This window comes from Trachinotus anak, unplaced genomic scaffold, assembly GCF_046630095.1.
Source record: "Trachinotus anak isolate AG129_WGS33_773 ecotype Australia unplaced genomic scaffold, CSIRO_AGI_Tana_v1 ptg000004l, whole genome shotgun sequence".
NCBI lineage: Eukaryota > Metazoa > Chordata > Actinopteri > Carangiformes > Carangidae > Trachinotus > Trachinotus anak.
This window is the reverse complement of record NW_027273855.1, coordinates 9,226,772-9,247,384: the sequence shown is the minus strand read 5'-3', so window position 1 is coordinate 9,247,384 and position 20,613 is coordinate 9,226,772. Positions and strand designations below refer to the sequence as shown.

The 20,613-nt window shown below is 38.6% G+C and overlaps 2 protein-coding genes across 3 annotated transcripts in view; one reads left to right on the top strand and one right to left on the bottom strand.

Moving 5' to 3' along the window:
* Positions 1-6,074, top strand: part of cacna1db (calcium channel, voltage-dependent, L type, alpha 1D subunit, b) — a 131,944-nt gene extending 125,870 nt beyond the window's left edge. The window contains exons 50-51 of the mRNA XM_071475653.1: positions 3,372-3,557; positions 4,735-6,074. Coding sequence (XP_071331754.1) covers positions 3,372-3,557; positions 4,735-5,040 — 492 coding nt within the window. The 3' untranslated portion in view covers positions 5,041-6,074. The remainder of the gene's footprint in view (positions 1-3,371; positions 3,558-4,734) is intronic.
* A 2,925-nt stretch (positions 6,075-8,999) lies between these two features.
* chdh (choline dehydrogenase) lies at positions 9,000-20,606 on the bottom strand. 2 transcript variants are annotated; one of them, XM_071475645.1, is made up of 10 exons: positions 20,552-20,606; positions 18,554-19,007; positions 17,898-18,128; positions 17,074-17,240; positions 16,794-16,945; positions 16,386-16,515; positions 16,045-16,179; positions 14,764-14,906; positions 12,137-12,239; positions 9,000-11,762 (listed from the first exon to the last, which is right to left on the bottom strand). In XM_071475645.1, the coding sequence occupies exons 2-10, from the start codon at positions 18,976-18,978 to the stop codon at positions 11,344-11,346; spliced, it is 1,905 nt and encodes a 634-aa protein (XP_071331746.1). In that variant the 5' UTR covers positions 18,979-19,007; positions 20,552-20,606; the 3' UTR covers positions 9,000-11,343. The 2 variants fall into 2 exon arrangements, with proteins under 2 accessions (XP_071331746.1, XP_071331747.1); XM_071475646.1 differs by lacking the exon at positions 20,552-20,606 and adding an exon at positions 19,833-20,050.
* Between the last annotated feature and the right edge of the window lie 7 nt (positions 20,607-20,613).

Genomic DNA, 20,613 nt, shown 5'->3' with positions numbered 1-20,613 from the left:
GAGTTAAATTCAGTCTTTTTAAAATAATTTTCTCTGGCTTTTTAGGCCTTTACTTTATAGGTATAGTGAGAGAGAGACAGGAAAGTTGGGAGGAGAGAGAGAGAGAAAGAAGGAATGACATGCAGCAATGACACGGGTCAGATTCAAACCCCAGGCCGCTGGGGTTAGGACTAAGCCTTAATGACTAAGCCTCTACTAGGTGAGCCACCGAGACGGCCCAAATTCAGTCTTTTTTAAGGTAACAAATATTTGTTCTTATTGGATGTATTTATACAACATCATCATTAGACTTTCATATTCAAATTCTTTGAGGCTTCATGGTAGGAGTCTTTGTTATGAAACACTTTAACAATATTTCCACAATACTGCAGATGTCCACAAATGTACCTGTCACAGAACCCAGGTGAAAATACCTGGGATACATTAATGTCAAAGCTATTTGATTTGAAAATGAAAAATAAATTGAAAGGATTTTTATAAAGATTTAATTTCAGTGATGATGAATGCTACTGAACATTTAGCATACTGTATACTGAACACACACTGATGACATGGGGGAGTAAGAAGACGATGATAAGGACATCCAGGTTGGTTCTTCTCCTCAGGGACAGGTGGGAGAAGGGGAGCAGGTTGCACCATCTCAGGTTAGCGCTGATCCAGTGTACACTGGCCTCCAGGCTGAAGTCAGTTATAATTTTAATACACTGAGACAGTTTAAGCCATAAAATAAGGTGTATAATAATAATGCGGTGGTAGTGAACAGGTGACAGGCTGGTGAAATCTAGTCAGGATGAGACACTGCTGGCACACAAATCACAGAAACTATCACATATAAGGTAAATGACTTATGAAATTAAAATGCTCTTAAGAAAACAGTTACAAGGGTAGTTATGAAAAATCATATCAGTGTTATATCAAGTGTTCTATCAGTGAATCCAGTCATTATGCAGCTAATACATCAATTAAAAAAACAATTACTTTTGAAAAAAAGAGGCTAACAAGTGACCAATAACTGCAACACAAAATCGCAAAATATACCTCGGTGTGTGTAGAAGAAGACTCGCCTTTGTGCCGTTTATTCACTTTTCCTAACTTTTGCTCATCCTTTTGGTGCTAGCAGTAACCTTGCAGGCATCCTTGTTCCCTAGACACAGCTGATAGAGAGCAGTGCCGTCATTCAGAGAAAGAAAAATTTTCTTTTTCTGTGGCTTGGCTGAAGAATCACCACTACCATCAATAGCATTAGCGTTAGCTGAAGTTCAAGCTGGCCAGAATGGCTCGACGTCTTTGGATTTCTTTGGCATATTGTCACAGGAGAAGTTAATAAAATGAACTTAATTTACCCAACGGTGTCAGGGAATACAGACTGTCAAAATATTAATCTTAAAATTTGGTACAGAAGAGCAGGGTCATTCTACAGAAATGTCCACTTTTGGAATCACAAAATGTGTTAAACTGATTACTTTATCTAACATTAGAAATTAGACTGCATTCATATTTAACTCATTAGCTGTATGAATACACATAAATGACAGCTTAATGATTTTTTATATTTTTTGTACATTTATTTTAAGATCAAATGCACTGTCTTTTTGTCACTGGTGTTACCTTCTTTGGCAAAGATAAAAGAGGATGTTATTCTTTTATTTTTTCTAATTAAGCTTAGTAAAAATTTGGGAGAATAAATTCAATGAATATAAACTTGTTATCATGTCAAATGTGGCACATTTCATTTAATGTTACAGAAAAAAACACACGGTAACACCAGTGACACAATGAAATACCAGTGACATAAGACAAAAGATCCTTACTCCTCAACTCTAATTAAATAGATAAGACTTTTATCCTTCAGCAGCTGTATATATTTGGTGGCAGGTCCATCACAAAAAAAGTGAAGATTTTGGAAATCACTGTTGTCCTTTGCCAGGAACTAAAGAACCCTCCAGCTTTATGTTCAGCTGTTTCACTTAAATCACATATTCACTTACTCATCCTCTTTTTTGTTGCAATATTTCTGACAAGGCCCTGTTGTCTTTTCTACAAGTATTCTGCTCTGAATACAGGATCAGCATCCCTTGTCTGTAAAGTCACTGCTTCTCAGTTGCACTCAATTTAGCCATAACTGTCCATAGGTAGGGAGAAAAGCTATACTCATGATATCTGAGTGATACTCTATGCAAAATAACTCAAGAAACAGCTTTGAGTAGTTTATCTATACATTGGGAGTCACTGGTTATACTGATCGTCACTGGTGTTACTGATAAGGAAGGTAACACCAGTGACAGTTTTCATGAAAAATGCATTTTACAAAATGGCAGCTACAGGGCATCGAACCACATGTTTACCCCAAGTACTCTCTAAGTTATGTTATTTAATCCATTTGTATTCTATATTTTTTTTACATTTCCCTAAGAATAAAGTGGGTCATACCAGTGACTTCAACTAAAAGCTTCATACAAAATGATGAAATAAATGACAAAAATTCTGATAACTGAAAGGAGACAGTGGACTTTCCATGTTCCCTTCATAGATCTTCAGGAAAAAGATTTCAAAATAGGAGTGTTTTAATACAGTAACACCAGTGAAATGACTCCCAGGGACCACTACTTTTATGAAATATTTTATAATATTTATTATCTGTATTTTCTTGTTTTATGTCATTTGTATCACAATGGTAAATGGTAAACAAACATGTTTTTGACTTCAAAATACAGCATTCACCATCTATACATGATGGTGGGGACAAACACTTCTGTGGTGTTTGCAGTTTTATATCACTGATTAAAAAACAAATAATGCCAAATTGATGGCATTAGAAGGTGTAATTGTTCAAATAGCGTGTAAAATATGAATAAAATGTAACAATAATCTTTTTTCCAAGTGTAATAGTTCTGTGTCCAGGGACAGAACATTTCCCAGCATCTGAAACGCATCTCCACAATGTGCTGCTCCACCAAGGAATTTTAAGAATGTAAGAAGGGCAAAAAAAGTATTTGTAGTTTTGCTCCAATCAACATTTTGATGACCAATATCAATCAATGTTAATTAGAATTAGAATTAATGTTGTTAGAATCAATCAATTTTATCCCAGGAATGGATCAGTGTCTCTGTTGGTAATATGCTTTATAACATCTCAGTCAGTGTCTTAAAAATGAATGCCTTCGTGTGTGTGTGTGTGTGTTTGTGTGTGTGTGTGTGCGTGCGTGCGTGCGTGCGTGCGTGCGTGCGTGTGTATGTGTATGTGTATGTGTATGTGTGTGTGTGTGTGTATGTGTGTGTGTATGTGTGTGTGTGTGTGTGCGTGCGTGCGTGCGTGCGTGCGTGCGTGCGTGCGTGCGTGCGTGCGTGCGTGCGGGTGGGTTTGTACTCAGGTGGACTGGCGCAGTCCCAGCAGTGTCAGCAGCATCCCCAGAGCAGGGAAGAGGAGCTCGTGGTACACAGATGGCCAAGATGGCCCTCTCAGCCACAGCCACTCTCCATCACGTCTGCAGTTGCCTGCAGAGAGCTGCACACTTTTCCTGCAGAAGCAAGGCAGTGCCAACAGTCTGGTGGAGGCTGTGAGTAGACATTATTATCTCTATTATTATTGTCACACCTTGATGGCATGGCTGCCAGCGTGCTCAGTAAAGCCTTTGCAAATGGTCCAAAATGCAGCAGCATTGTCTCATCTTCAACCAGCCAAAAACAGCTCATGTCACTCCACCTTTTATTACTTTTCATTCCAGTCACTAAGGCTCACCTACAGAGTAGCTACGAGCACAGCACTCACCAACATGAATTCCGTCATTCACGTTTTTACTATGATCTCCAAATTAAAAGGCAGGAAATCTAATTTTGCACTGGTAGTGAAATAAGTCACCAAACTCAATTTGGTCTGCTAAATTTCTCATGTCTTCAAAATTCAAAACCAACCTCCTCCAGAACTAATATGCAAATTTCTAGGCACCTGTGTCTTCATGTACCTGCAGTCTTGTGGCTCTTGAAACTGAATGTTTTGGGCAGATTTGGCTTGGATTGTATGTCACTTTGGACAAAAAATAATAACTGTAATAAATGTTGTTACGTCCCTATTTGGCCAGGGGATGTGGGGAGTAACACAAATTTAAACCCAGGGAAAAGGAAAGGAGGAGGCAGAGGTATACAAAAAAAAGAATTTATTTACAGTGACTAACACAAAGAAACATCAACGAAAAGCGGACTTCTTTGGAAGGAAGTGGTCGTTCTGCCTGAAACAGAAATACAACAAAGAATTAAATTAGCACCAAGACCCGGGTTAACAACTCTACTGAATCCGGTACACAACAACTGCTCACAGCTCTCACACACACAGCACTCAAGCTGCCGAATGGCCCACTGGCACTGACTAGGTTCCTCCTCGAACTTTAAATATGATGATTTAAATATGATAATGATTAGTTAAGTGAACACTGGTGGGTTCACTTACCATGAGAACGGGGGAGGGGAAAAAGAAGGCGGATACCTGGAATGAGAGGAGGGAAACACACAACCACACCTACACACGGCTCAACAGCCGTAACAAATGTCTTTAGAGTCTGTTTGAGAACCATCTGTGTGCTCATACTGACTCAATGAATACCACACCTACATGCACACACAGTTTTGAAAGCCACAAATGTTCATGATGCTGACAAATTCTGATGGGTGATGCCTGATGTGAGTTTACTGATAAAATCCATCGGTTTTCAGCTCTGATTATTTTTCTCTTGGTCTCAGGTGTTGATCTCTGAGGGTCTGGGTAAATACGCCAGAGACCCCAAGTTTGTGTCAGCGACGAAACATGAGATTGCGGATGCCTGCAAGATGACCATTGATGAGATGGAGAGTGCCGCTAGTAATCTCATGAATGGGAGTATGGGTAATGGCAACAGTGGGGGGATGGGGGACATCATCTCGGACCCACATGCCACCACACATCTTAGAGACCGCTGTATCCGTGACTACAGTGATGAGGAGTCATGCATGGCTGTGAAATGCGAGGAGGACTTAACAGATGAAATGATATGCATCACGTCACTATAGCAGTGGCTCACACTGCATTATTTAGGTTTTTCTCAGTTGAATTTCTGCTTCTGTTCCACATGGAGGGGACGTCTCTGTTCAAGTGCATCCTGCAATAGACAGAAAATTTAAAACATGAACAGATAAGAGAACAAAGTGCCTTGTTTTCTCTTTCTGTGGAGTAGAAAATGGAAGAGAGATGAAAGAAACAGTTAGATTTATGGAAATAATTAGATGAATTCAGCAAATATTAAAACTAGAGAGAATCAAACTACTTGCCAGCCCGCCTGTTATTTAGCAATGATTCATAACACTCCTTGTTTTCAATTTTTTCAACATCTAACATTGATTTGATGCAGCAGAATAATCTAGCAGCCTGACAAAGCCAGCCCAAAGCTTGTGAGGTTGGCTTTCCCAACAACATCAACTGCAGCTAAAAGCCAGACAGTATGGTATACTCTGGGGAGTTGTATGCAGTTCCAAGTGCTTGGTTATTTGTATATATGGCCTGTATATATTTTTGTTTTGTCTCTGGTCTCCAAAACACTAGATTTGACAAAGAGTACCAGGTTAAATTTGATACTTTCAGCTGCAGTGTGAGGATGTTAGCATCCATACAGTACTGGATGAACAAGGTTGGGATTGTGGGCCTTTTATTGTTCTGCTGCACTGTCCTATGTGACTATGCATAAACAAGGCCATGAGTCCCACATTGAGAGTCACTTACAGACTACAATGTGTTCAATGTTTCTTGCATTACATTTATTCAGAAACAGATTTTACCAAAACAATTTTAGATATTATTTTGCCAGAACATTCATCCTGTTCTTCAATTTAAATGCTATAAACAAACACCAGTGACAGGCCAGTGCGTGGTACATTGATGTCTCAAAAATGTGTGAGCTGCCTTTGCAAAGTTACATTTGTCCTGCTCCAAATTGTTTTTGGCTGTTCAATGATTCCAAGATTCCCTGTATTCAACTGAGTTTTATTTCATGTATACTATGTGTGATTTTTTAACCTTTCATTGGTCATAAAAACAGACACATTTTTGATCTGATGCTCATTCTTCACATTACATTTTGGCCTCCACAGCTCATATAACACACACACAAAAAACAAAACATCATAAATAAATAAATAATAAAAAAAAATATATATATATATATATATATATATTTTTTTTTTTTTAATTTATATATATATATATGTTTTTTTTTTTTTTTTTTTTTTTTGGTCACTTTATTTCACTTTATTTCAACTCATCTCAGCACAGAGCAGCGAGCAGGTTTATCCGAAGAAAGCCACTCCAGCCAGTGAATGTGGGAGCTGCTCTGGATTGCCTGTTCAGGGTTTCGGGGTTTAAACATTGTTCGTCTTTTGACCTTAAAAGGAAATCACATATCAATGAGAAAGACTTTGTCCTCAGGCATATCCTTACGTTTCATGTGCATGGTGATATGACACACAACAAAACATGTGAGTCTCCTCCCCCCATTATACCAACAAAACACATATAAAATCAGCCATTCACACACGTTTTAATTTTACTGCTTCAAACATTATGAAAACAAAGAAGAATGAAAATATTATTACAGCGTCACAGACTTGTTTCCATGGTGATAATTAACCCCATTAACCCAAAGCCCCTTGAAAAATGAGGAGAGACTGTTACAATGTTCACTCAGAATATGCAATGATTCTTTATTCACACCTGCTTCATGCTATTGGAAAGAGAAGTTTTGAAAAATTAGTTTTGAAAAAGTGCCAGCCCTATCGCACATACAGTACAACGCTGCATCATGTGAGACTTACAAGTATGGTATGTTACATTGATACATTATACTTTGATTAATAATACGTTTGTACAAAAAAACAAATATGATCCAGACATTCTTCTTCATAGTGGAAGCACACTTACCCCAAGTCATGTTTGGCTCAACATTTTTATGTCTTTGACAGCTGGAAATCTTTTTTTCTGTGAATCTCAGAATGTGAAAATCGATGTGTTTCATCTCTCAGGCACCTGAGTGCTTATTTCATGATGAGTCAGCTGAAGTAAGCAGATTGAAACACAGAGGTCTGGCACATGAACGCCACAACAGAAAGGGGGATTTTTTTTTTTTTTCCTGATAATATATAAATTCATTACATTGTTATTGGGTGTATATAATATGATCTTGGAATTTTAATTGTAGGAGTTCTCTTTGTTCCAGCACCAGTTTCAGATCACAAGATGTCCAAAACAGCTGCTTCTCTGAGGGGAGAACTACACAACCTGCTCATAGATAAAAACACTGAACAGAAGCAACACTTCTCACCTGCTGTTCTGCACACCAGCTCCACCACTAACCAGTGTTTGTATACCACTACCAACTGTAACAAAGTCTTCAGGTCAGCTTTTAAAAATCAACACTGGGTTGTGGATCATGGTTTCCTTTTTTCCTCAATCTAAACACTGTTGTCAGGACAACATGTTCAATCTGTACAAACAAAGGGCTCCTTCAAATATAAAACCAAATCAAGGGATCATTGAGTGCATTTATGTGCACATCAATATTCAAATATTTTTCCAAATACATTTGTGTACAGTGGTGTGTGTCTGAACATGACTGATGCAGATATTGAAAAAAAAAAGTTTGCTGTTGGGTGGTATGATTAATGTACAGATGAATCTAACCTGAAACAAGACATGAGTTGGTATCTGCATTATTCTTCACATGCACTGCAAATGCACTCCTCTCTTCTCTTCTCAGAAGATTCATATATACAGGTTTTAGTGGCCAGCTGGTAAATATGACTTGTGCATTTTCTAACTGCATGTAAATTGTGTTTAATTAAACCTAACACATATTATTTTTATTACCTCAGTATCTTTCCAGGTGTGTTGGTTAATGTGTCAGGGAAACTGTGTGGCAATGGCTGCATCTGCACAAAATGAAAGAAAAACAATTTCTGAAGTAGAAATAATGTGAAACACATTCATGAACATAGTTTTCTGCAATGATTGCTCTGATTGGCCACCTTATGGGTGTTCCACAGTTCCAAGTTATGGTCGGTAAATGATTATTTGAGGAGCATACTCAAGACATCCAAAACCTCCAAAGACAGGAAAGTCATCTCGGTATTCGACTGACAGGTGATTTCTGTAATGTGCAGTGCTGAAATCTGAACAACTAGCTTCAGAAAAGACACACAATTTACACACAAAATTACACATTAACACCAAAATGTCATCATTTTGTGGAAATACAGCCAACAGATTCTGTTTTACTTACTTGGATTCAAATGACCTTTTTAAATATGTTTTAGAATAATTAAGAGCACCTCAAAAGCCATATTACACACACACTGTAAGCAGAAATTTGGATTTTTGCTACGCATCCCTCTGAAACTGCAGTCAATGCACCCTGAAGAACGCAGAGCTGCAGTGTCTTTTACTGTGTGATTGACACTCTGGTTGTTGTGGGGATCAAACTTGTGACAGTTTCTGTGAATCAGGTCCCTCCTGCTTGAGGGTCCGCCATGTTTTCCTGAGCTTCTGTCTGATGTTGACTGACACAGTTACTAATTACTGGATCAACACAAAATGTTTTATTTAAAAAATGTCATATTGTCATCATTAATTGTTCATTAGTTTTACAAACATCGGTATTTTAATAAAATCAATGACTTTGTACAGTTCAGACTTTTTAACTTTTTGAGTCGATAAAACCAAATCCCGCGGCTCTTGACTTGTCAGGAACTCAGAAAAAAATTCACAGTACAACTCTCCAGATGGGTGATGATTTAGAGTTGTATTTAAAAGAAGCATAGTGACAAAAAACACGAACCCAAAGCTTTTTTGGCAGCTTTATTTTTGTACTGTTCCACTGCTTTACAGATGCTTATGAAATGACGACAATGTATGAAATCTGAACAGTGTTTGTAACTAAGTAATGAACTTGAAGATTTCTGCTTTTCACCAATTTGGTGTATGAAAATTTAAAAAAAAAAACAACACACATCTCCAACTACTTTGTAGCATAAGTACTAGTGTCTTAGAGATTTTGTACCAATAAAAAAAAACAAAAAAAAAACCCTGTTTTGTACATCTGAATTCTCACCTGAAATGACAATGAACCTGCTTGAAGAAGGATTTCTTTAAGGACCACTGAATAAAGTAATGAGGACAAGGTCAGGACAGTTTCTAGTGCTTGCTTACAATGAATACCAAAAAAAAATCATGCACACTTGTAAGCTGTACGAATTTTCACACTAATTTCACATACTGTATGTACAGTGATTCACATTCACATCAGACCATAATGATCTTAGGCACCATACTTCATTTTATTTTATCTTCAAAAGCATATTTGTAAACATAAACAAAATCACTTCTTCTGTATACAAGTGTATGTTTTAGTGTATAATATAACACAATATCTATAATTATGCAGATTTGATATTCTGAGATATAAATTTCATTTATTGCTACTGAGATTAAACAGCCGCCAGACTGGGCTGACCTGAAAGGCAACTAAAAGCTGGATCACTATTTAAAAAGATTGTTCCTTTCACTGCTTAAAGTTGTGCCCACTGCTGAAATCTAGAAAAACCATGTATAGCAGTGTAATAGCTTCAAGTCAGACTCTGATAGTCTAACAAAGTCTTTTTTGGGGGAGAATGCAAATAGGCAACTTTTTTTGATAGGTTTGCTTGTCTAGTCTTTTCATCAACAATGTGAGGATGTTTACCAACCACTGCCAGAAAACAAGCCTACTTTCCTGAGAAGACTATGATGTGGGTGAGTCATTTAATCTCTACTGCTGACAGGTCCAAGTCAACTCAAGTCCAGGGCCAGTTGAGTATAAGACCTGATCAGAGCAAACTGAATCAATTTCAGAACCCAGACCAAAACAGAAAATAAGCTTTTAATCTTTCCAAAGGTTAAAAAAATATGAGTTTGGGGCTGTTGAGTGTGAGACAGAAGTGTCCCATTATTATTAATATAATATTAATTTTATCTTTTTTGTTATTGCCTGAGGCAGACGCCTGGTTGTCAAATGCATGTCTGATACATCAGCAACTTAATGAAGTCTCAATACCTGGTGGGGGTGGTGTGCATACTGTGGAATTCACAAGAGACCTGATGAAATGCACAAGAGTACTGATGAAATTTCAGTTTCAGTTTCAAGACTCTACTGTCAAACAAGACAAGAGAGGCTAAATTGCTATTTTTTATAAGTGGATTTAAATAAATGTTTTTTAGAATCTTCACACTGATTCAAGATGTGTGCAACAAACTTATGAAAACATTTTTTTTATCAAACTGTCCAATCTGAAAGTTCTCAGAAGCAAGAATGTTACCTTGGTGATAACTGAGATAACAGAAAAACAAAAAGTGCTGCAGGAACTGTTTGGGTAAACAGTCTACATGAAACCCAGGTTACTGATAATCAGTCAAACAACGAGAAAGAGAGTCATGATCACTGAAGAAAGAGGTCACAGTTTTCCATTTTGAAACTTGAGACCTATTAAAAAAAAAATTATGTGCTGTGGGATTTAACTTGTAACCTTGCTGTGGGCTATCTCAGGAGGACAGTGTGGTCGAAATGTTACCTAAGACACGTTAGAGGCATCATTTATATCAGAATTAGATTCTTTTTTTTTCCTTTTTTTTTTATAATGCTTAAAAATTACATCTTGTTCCAGCTACAGTGAAGAGCGCACCCACAAATTCTACAGTCGGTGCATTATTCATATTTCACAAGGTAATACAAGGGACATTAAATTTTCTTCAGAACAGATCGCATAACATTTACAGTAATTATGCAAATGCTCATCATCTTTCCCAGCAACCACATTGTGCTGCATGAAATGCCAGCAAACAGCTGACTCTATAAATGTCAGTATTTATAACGTTTAGTCAAGTTCTATGTAAAATCAAGTGTCTCATAAAGGTACATTTGTTTCCAAATCTGTTGAACTTGAGCATTGCTTAGTCCAGTCCCTTTCTGTTTGATGAGTCAACTCAGTGAACCTGAGCAAACAACTGGTTTAGTCATTGAAATCTCACCATCCAGGTCATACCTGGGCATTATACAGCCACATCCGGCCCACTGGCCGTTTCTGACTGGCCAGCGTGAGGTCAATGGGAAATAAGTAATCAAACGTAAATAAGTGCATATCATGCACACAATACAACTGCACTGCTTTTATGTTGAAGGTGACTGATAGTTTTTTCAATTTACGTGGGTGCGTACATTTCACACTGCTGTTGTTGCCTAATGACTGATTGTGTTGTGAACTGTTTCTGACCTACACATATCCTTTACTGTGTTTTCATCTCTGCGTGTCGAGTGTCGATGGATGGTACACGGGAACCCCTGGGTCAACAAGAGGCGGGCGACCTCTGATGATGTCAGCAGCCTTCTCTGCTATCATGATGGTAGGAGAGTTCAGGTTGCCGCTGACGATGCTGGGCATGATGGAGGCATCGACTACGCGCAGCCGCTCCAGACCCAGTACCCGTGTGTTTGAGTCAACGACCGCCATCGGGTCAGAGGGAGAACCCATTTTGCAGGTGCAGGACGGGTGGTAGGCACTGTCTGCCTTTTGGCGGACAAAAGCATCGATGTCGGTGTCAGATTGTACCTGAGGACCGGGCTGGACTTCGGGACCACGGAACGGGTCAAAGGCCTTCTGGGCAAAAATCTCTCTGGAGAGTTTAACACACTCCCTAAACTCCCACACATCAATATCTGTGAGGAAAGCAGATGATAGAAAAGATCTAAATCAAAAACTGGCTTTATAAATTAGTTTAAAATTCTGCTAAATGAGGTATAAGTTTGTCAACCCAACTCCAAGCTTCAACCTAAAATAACTTTCCATACACTTTAAGATGTGAATATTTATTACAGTAATGAAGCAATAGAACAAATATTTCAAATGACTATCATCCTCCTAACTGGGGACTCAGCTGTCAAAGAGAAGAGTCTATGCAAAATGTACATTTTGTACCATGTACAAAAAGTACATCCAGCGATAGCTGTCCTTTGGGTAGTTCTCATACTGATTGAGAAGACTAATGATGTTTGGGAGATTGGTTCTTGAGATTTCAGGGACTGAATCTTACCAGTGGAGAGATAGTTTGGCTGAAGATTCGGGTGATCCAGAGGGTTGGTGCTCTTCAGCTTCATCCAGCCGATACTAGTGCTTCTCATTGGTCCAACATGAACCTACAACACAAACAATAAAAGTGATCTCAAAAAGAGCAAGAAAATGAAATAATACAATAAACCATAAATTTTGATAAGCATAAACAATAATTCATTATTTTCATTTAATCGGCTAAAATCTTTTAATTTTTTTCCTTTTTTTAAAAAATCATGCAGTAGACAGAATATTTTTTCATCCAGACAAAACATTGAGGAATCTGAAGACAAATCCTGTGTAGAGCACACACATCCAAAAAACTTACACAGGTGCCGGAACAAAAAAGAACAAACTCAAGGTAAAAGTCAGACAAAGGTCTGCGCACTGTACTGATAGCTCCCAGTAAAGTGAATTTTACAACTCAACATTTCAGTCTCACAGAGATCTTCTTTTGGGGTTCTGGAAGTGGCTTCAGATCTTTTCAGTTTTTCCAAACATCGCCAAGTTTTTATTTTTCAGAAAAAACAATGCTTGGCCCAGTGAATGTAATGGTGAAACATGAGAGGCACACACTCGGGCTAGTATGGTATATGGAAACTGTGCAGACTTGCAAAAACCCCAAAGTAAACTTTACACCATATTTGTGCAACGGAAAGTTTTTCCAGAAACAGATGTTCCTTGAAAATCCGAGCACTAAGACTCAGTGTTATTTCTGCTAAATGAGGACTTTGAAACAGTGGTGTAAGTAAAGCAACCACTATGTTTTTTTGACCATGCCAACATTCAGTACATATTGGTACATACATGTAAACTTTTCTTTTCTAGCTGTTTAGGGATCCTGCATTCACTGATTTGTAAAACACAAAGCCAATTCTTTAACCACAAATAACCTGATCATAATTTTGCTGACACTTATTTTTATTTCTCTGTTTACATTAAAAAACACCTAGTGCTCAGAATGTGGGACTCCATGGCCGTGTTCACTGTTGATGGGATGGCTCAGTTGTGGGCCAGAGACTAAGTCTGAGCCTCCACTCCAACACTGTTCTTCCAACTCAGATGCACAACAGTTGAAGTCCCAATAAGCTCAAAAACTCACTAGAGACAGACAGTGCAATGCAATAGATTTTATTCTCAGCACAAGAAATAAACCCAAGCTGGCTCTAGAGCTCAACTGAATATACAATGTTTAACCCTCATCCCTTATACCATTCTCTTAGGTGGAGGATCCACTCTCTTTTTCAAAACAACTTCTCTTTCCCATGGGATTACTGGTGTCTGCACCTGTCCTCTGAGGCCTGCCAACTGCCAGTAGTCTTTTTACCAGGGTGCTTTCACATCTCAGTTACCCAAAGTGCCTGTATCCTAGCACTAGTCATCTCTGGTGAGTGCTACTGAGAGCCATATTCCCCCTCCTTTCTCACACCCTTATCTCCCCAGGTGGATGTTATCTCACATTTGCTCAGACCGATGCTCATCATAATCACAAATGATATTCTAATGCATATTATTTGCTTACAGCACATCTTAATCATCTTAAATCACATAACACATTGCAGAATGTATTTTGATGCTGCTTGATCATTTTATTTTACTATGTCCATCATCTTTAGTGAAAATTACCACAACATCAAACTTGGCATTAAGATCCATCTCGGGTGATCCAATCACAAGTGGACAAGTACAGGTGTGACGCATTTGAGATCTGACCACATTCGGAGGTTCGGAGGCACATGTGACCTTATTCAGTGTGAATGCAAATGCATCCTGGGCCACATTCAAGGAACGTCTACTCTACTGATGTCCTCTGCCACAGTCTGATTAGTCGCCACACAGTTACATAATGAACCAAAAATATTTCACTATTTCAAATGGATAAAACCTTTTTTCTTTGTAGATCTGTGAGCAGCTAATTGATTCGCTCAATCTCTCTGTACCACTCGCTCTCTCTCTCTCTCACTCTTCCACACACACACACACACACACACACACACACACACACACACACACACACACACACACACACACACACACACACACGCACACACAAAAAATGGACCCATCCATTAGATTGGTTTTTAGATTGGCTAAAAACAACACATACCTGTTTATTTACATATAAAGCTGTCTATTTGTGATCGGATCACTGAAGATATGTTAATGCCAGGTTTGAACAGGGCCTATTAATGCCCGACTGACAGGACAGATCTCTGGAAAAGATACTGCAGCCTAAGTGTCAATAGGCCAACATCTGAAATTTCGAGTAAACTCCTGTTGTTTCATAAACTCAGTGGAGGTAACAGTGGTTTTCCATGGAACAGCATGCATGACTGTGTAAACACTCCTTTGTGCCCTGTGCACTGTATGAGCGTTTAATCTAGTCACGAGTGATTGTGGGGCAGTGTTAGTGGGTACAGGTGCATTAATATATATGAGTTTGTTCCTCGAAATTTTCCCTGTACAACAAAATGACAACATACTCATACATCCTGATAACTGCCACACACACAAATGCTAATATCAATATTAGTTTTTCATTAAACCTTCATCACATTTTCTACCTGCACAAAGAGCAGTCACCATTTCCTTAGTACAATTCACACACACCTGATAGGCCTCTATCTTGGAGGCAACTCGTCCGTGGTCGATGACCTGAGAGGGCAGGAAGTGAAACTGAATGTCGGGGTGTGTGATGTGTGGCCGACTGCGGATGAACCCTCCACTCTCCAAGTGGGCTGTTGCTCCATAACCTAGGAGAGACAATGACACAGACAGGTGACTTCTATCTTTCCAACATATCAGAACATATGACTCCATAATTATGGAGGTTTGTGTTGGCAGGTAGTGTTGTAAGATTTCAGTCTCTGTCTTGTCTTGACTGTCGGTGTGTCTGATGAGTTGCCAGTGATGAGATATATGTAGTTTGTGATAGTAAATGTGTATCAGGCCTTGTAACATTCTTGACTTGTTTTGTTGAAAGACTACCCCTTCCCACTCCTTCTCCTTATCGTGAAGCTACCACCCGCACTACAAAACTTCCTGCCACAATGACGTGTAATAACCTCACCCACCAGCCAACCAACTGTATTATGTGACAGTTAATGCTATTTCACTGCATGTTTTTTTGATTCCTTTGATTAGGACAGCTCTTTAAAAGAACTTTATGAATGCTGCCAAATAGCAGTTGGGTGCACAAATAGCTATGGTGCACATAGCTGGCTCTCCAGGCCATGACTTTGAATTAAAACATGCCTACTAGCAGCCTTTAAAAAACAAACCAGTACTGCAGGCAAACATCCTGTGCAGAAGTGTTGGCCCAAAGATTTACAGCCAGCTGTTTCTTGTGTGTACATGATTATCTGAGCTGTGAAGGCTTGTGCTTAAGTTATAAAAAACTGAATCTTGTTAGTAGATTTCAGTTGGCAGATTTATGTTTCTTTTCTTTACTTGATGATGAATAATTCCTTCTGGTTGGTTATCATTTATGGGGAGAGAAACAACTTAAGATGTTATTAACAATGCATAAAATCTACAGACTAAATTATGTTGTTATGTTAAAAAAATAAAATTAAAAAAAGAAAACAAGCTGTGAATATTGCATGCATGTTAATTAGGAAATACACAGCCTTCCTCAAACTCCATTAATGGTATATTTTAAGACACAGAGTTTATATTAACTATAACTGTATATAACTGATATTCCCTGATTTAATGATGAGCACAGATTAAGTGAAATTTACTTGAGCGAAGGGGACTTCAAATGATATTAATACATTTTCAAAAATAATGCCTATTTAGTGATAAAATCTCACTGAAATCCATTACTTTTGTAGAGCATCTAGGAGAATGTGTGTGTTCCAATATGCACGTGTAGGTGCCTTTGGTTACCAGTGAACAGACTAAGCCACTCAAGGCCTATCTTGACCATGTGGAAAGGTTTCTGCGCCTTGTATAGGGTGATAGGCCGAGTGCACTGCTGCTGGACGTACAGCTCCAAATGATCCTGCAGGTTACTGCCAACACCTGAGAAACAACAGACAGAAGAGTACAAGTCAAAGAAAATACACACAGGCATTACAACCAGTTATCTTAAGTCTGGTGTGAGCACTATAACAGGTGAAAATTAATGTTTATGAAGTTAGTTTTCTTATTCCATTTCAGTTTATTGAAATTGGATTTTTGCAAATGCTTACATGCTTAATAAATATCTCTAAGTACATAAAATATACCTGGTAAATGCTGAACCACAGGGATGTTGAGTTGTTTCAGGTCGTCAGCGTTTGCCACTCCAGACAGCATAAGAAGTTGAGGGGAGTTGATTGCTCCTCCGCTCAATATCACCTCTTTATCTGCAAACACCTGAGGAGAGAACAGGAAAACTGACGAGTAAATCGTACAAAGAGATTAAGAGTCTACAGCCGTGCCTTTATAGAAATGCTAATGCAAGCATGCCAACTTGCTCAAAATGGCAATTATAAAATGGAAATGTCAACCTCAAACTCATTTGAATATTGTGGAACTACCAAATTTGTGGTGCTTAATGAAAAATCAGGGGATCACTGAAGTCAGTTTTTTTTAATTAATAATCACCTTTCACAACATAATTTTCCCAATCTTTTAAAATCTATCCATCTTACCCTTTTCTTCTGTCCCTTCTGTATGTATTCCACTCCTACAGCACAGTTTCCATCAAACAGGATCTTGGTGGTCAGGCAGCACACCTCTGTCTTCAAGTTGGGTCGACCCAGGACAGGTCTAAGGTAAGCACTGGCTGTACTCCACCTCTTCCCTATAAGGCAGATTTGGGCAGTGAGATGCAGACATTATAAGGGACTGGTTCATAAAAGGCATGCTGAATAAATGCATACTTGTTAATAATTTAAAGATCCTTTAATTACAGTAAATTTTTCCTAAAACCTTTAAAAATGGTCATGTCCATCCAGCCAAAGCCTTCCTGTTGGTATCCATTCATATCATCAGTGAGGGGGTACCCTGCCTGCTGCCCTGCCTCAATAAAAGCCTTGTGAAGAGGATGGTTGGTCTTCCCTCTGGACACATGAAGAGGTCCACTGCCACCTCGGTACCTACAGTACACAGAAGAATCAAAGTTCACATATCACCAAGAATAGTTACATTTGAAAATACAACATCATTTGTCTGTGGGAATCATGTACAGGTATTCAGTGATCAATACCACAGAAGATATTAATCATTTAATATTAGCAGTGCTACTTGTCTGTTGATAGCTGTGTACATTTCTGAGAACATTTCATTTTTGACAGTCAGAGCTTATGAATAAATAGTAACGTCAAGGCCCCCACAAAGGTTGAAAAGCAATGCTGAAATATGTTGAGACCCTTCTACCTGCACAAAAGAAAAAAACATTTATCTTTCTAAAATCTATCAGATCAAAACCATTTTTGAAGCTGTTTATTATGAACATTTGACACTGGAACTTACCTGACCTCCCAATTCCTCCTTGTAGCTAATTTATCTCTACAGGCTGATATAACAAAAGAAGCCTTTAAATGGAGACTACACAGATATTCTAAACCTAACCGCATGTCAATAGGACTGTGTAAAAGCTGATTTTTATTGTTTTTATTTATTTTTTAACTAAAAATGTGAAGCGTTTGCACCTCAACAATTCCACTTCAAACTTGGTTTCTGCAAATTAAAATAATCTGGACATAAATCAAAAGGTACTAAAAAACAAATCCTCCAGATATTTTTGTAAGTACCTGTTTTCTCCCAGCTCATGACATTGAGCTTTTCTGAAGTAAGGCAGACAGTGTTCATAATCCCAGCCCTCAGCCCCCTCTCTCTGCCAGCGGTTGTAGTCTTCAGCGTGTCCACGAATGTACACCATGGCGTTGAGTGAAGAGGACCCACCCCAAACACGGCCCCTCGGCCAGTACATTATCCGGTTGTCCATGTGGGCCTGAGGTAAAGTGTGGTAGTACCAGTTATACCTAAAGAGAAATGAAAATAAATACAGCATTGCATCAAATGGAGTAGATATCTGTTGGTGTACTGCTTATAAAAACAGTTTGATAATATCTTATTATACTAGAACTAATATCAGAATACTGGACCAATATGTTTTGCCTATGTGATACATGGATGATTAATTTGTTAGCATTTTACAATTGAACTTTTTATGATTGACATTTTACTTAAAAGTCAAACAGTCAAAACGATGTTTTTTTTTCTAAATTTGCATTCAAATAATTTGTTTATGCACACACACACACACACACACACACAGACACATTGGTATTGTCTACCAATTAATGACAGTGTCTGTCAAGGTAAATAAGGCAAAATAAAATAGGTTCATACATCTGCACAAAAACATTTAAAAACCAGTGAAAGTGAAATAATTTTACTACTGTACTTGTCATCACAAAGATTGTAGGTCAGCGCAGCTGGCATGTGGATCTTCCATGAGAGTCGTAAGCTGCCTAACAACATGTCCTTAGGCCCAGCCTCCAGCAGCAGCACAGACTCATGGGCATCTTCTGTGAGGCGGTTGGCAAGGACGCAGCCCGCTGACCCCGCCCCAACAATAATATAACTGTAAGACTGTGTTTTTTGATGTGATGATGATGAAGAGTTGCAATGAACAGCTGAGGCACTACAGCATCTGTACTGGCTGGTGGAGGAGCAAGAAAAGGAAGGCCCCATGTTTCGGCTCTTGGGGATAAAGTGACATTCTGGCAGACAGGTAAACAAGCATCTGCTGTCCCTCATAAATCTCCCCTGAGTCGCAGTCACAACTCGTCGGGCTCCAATTTGGCCTAGTGTGGCCAAAGACAACATCCTGTTCCTGGAAGGGGTTTCTTCATTCACTGGAAATCACAACAACACACACTTAAGGAGACACTGGAGGGAGCAAGTTGGATCTGGAACTCAAACTAAAACTCGTATATGTGATGTGTTGATTGAAATTAACATGTATAAGTCTGCATAACATATAAGGTAAAAAGTTGTTGGTGATTATAAGCTTCTGCTTCTGTCTACATCTTTTTTCATCAAAACTGTATATCATCAATTGTTCATTATGGTTAAAGATATACTATGCTTGCAGTTGACCGACATCAGTTGCATTATGCACAGTGTTTTTCTTACTTTGTTGTTTTCTTTCTTTTGTTGGTGATATTTTAATAGACAGCAATAAAGATCAAATCAAATTTTCAGAGATAACACTAATTTGTGCCCTGCTAGATATACAATATAAGGGTTACAGAGCATCTTTTGATTGGCATTTTGGATCCCATGAATGCTAATTATTACTTGTGCCACACCTCAGCCCTCTCAAAATTGAAAGTTTTAAAATTACTAGCAGCTAAATGGGCAACAAGATACGCCTTAACTGGAGCCCTGGTTATTTGTCAAGGTTCACTTACTGTTGTTAAGGATTCTGTTGCTGAGGTTTATCTTAACTTAAATTGGTCTAAGTCTTGAGCATTTCTACCAGTAACGTAATTCTCCTCTGCTGTGGTCTCACCTTGTGATTCAGCCTGATAAGACGCCAAGATCATGCCAAGTCAGCTTATAAGGAAATGTGTTTTTGTTTGTGTGCACAGAAACAGATGAGCTATGGCCTGTGTGCATATGTGTGTGTATGTGGGAGTGTGTATCAGAGTTCATGTTGACTCTGAGTAAAAGGTTACCTAGAAAAGGCTGCTATAAACTCTCTGGTCTTGTCTTTTATGTTCCGTATTGCGAGAGAAAGTGTAGTCTTGTCATTCAATCCAAGACAAGGAGACATATCTAGGTCATATCAATAAACCAGGCACTCACTAGCAGTATTAGTGTCAACCTCACCTCAGCAAACAGCCTGAAATAATTAAGTAAAAAACTGAGACGTCAAGTAATCCACAAGTGAGAAACAGTAGGATGCTTTAAGTTTCACTAACCTTCAAATTCATCTTTTAAGGCCAGTTGGAATGAAATGTTTACAATGTAAGGCCAATTTCGTAACCGCTACTTATCAGAAAAACAGTCTAGGGTCTATAAGTCTGCTACAGTACATCGCTGCATTTTTTGGCACGTCTCCTTGATGAAAAACACGCTTTAAATGCTTCAAAAGCTTTTTAAAAAGACGTTAAAACTGTATTTGAAATCTTTCGAGGGGATATGCTGATGGTGACATCGCTGTTACGACTTATTTCGGGACTTAACCATTACTGTTTGTTTAGATTTACTGCTTGACTTGGTAGTATGTCCACGGCTGGTAATCGTCTGCAGTTAACATGACTGCAGGACACGGAAACCACCGCATGTAACTTCTGAATTTTAACTGAAGTGTTGCCGGAGTAGTTTAATGTTACGGCAGACGGAAGGACATTGCGAACAGTCAAATTAACAAGCAGAAAAATGCTAACCCTACCTTTGAAACTGGAGTCCTGAACTAACTCGAGCCAGCAAGTAAATCGTCAACGGCTAGGGGGG

Excerpts from the sequence above, each read along its gene's own strand:
- chdh (XM_071475645.1), bottom strand. The coding sequence starts at position 18,978 with ATGTTGTCTTTGGCCACACTAGGCCAAATTGGAGCCCGACGAGTTGTG. Across the intron at positions 16,946-17,073 it reads GGACATGACCATTTTTAAAG|GGAAGAGGTGGAGTACAGCC; the intron begins GTTTTAGGAAAA and ends TCTGCCTTATAG. Across the intron at positions 16,180-16,385 it reads TGTGGTTCAGCATTTACCAG|GTGTTGGCAGTAACCTGCAG; the intron begins GTATATTTTATG and ends GTTGTTTCTCAG.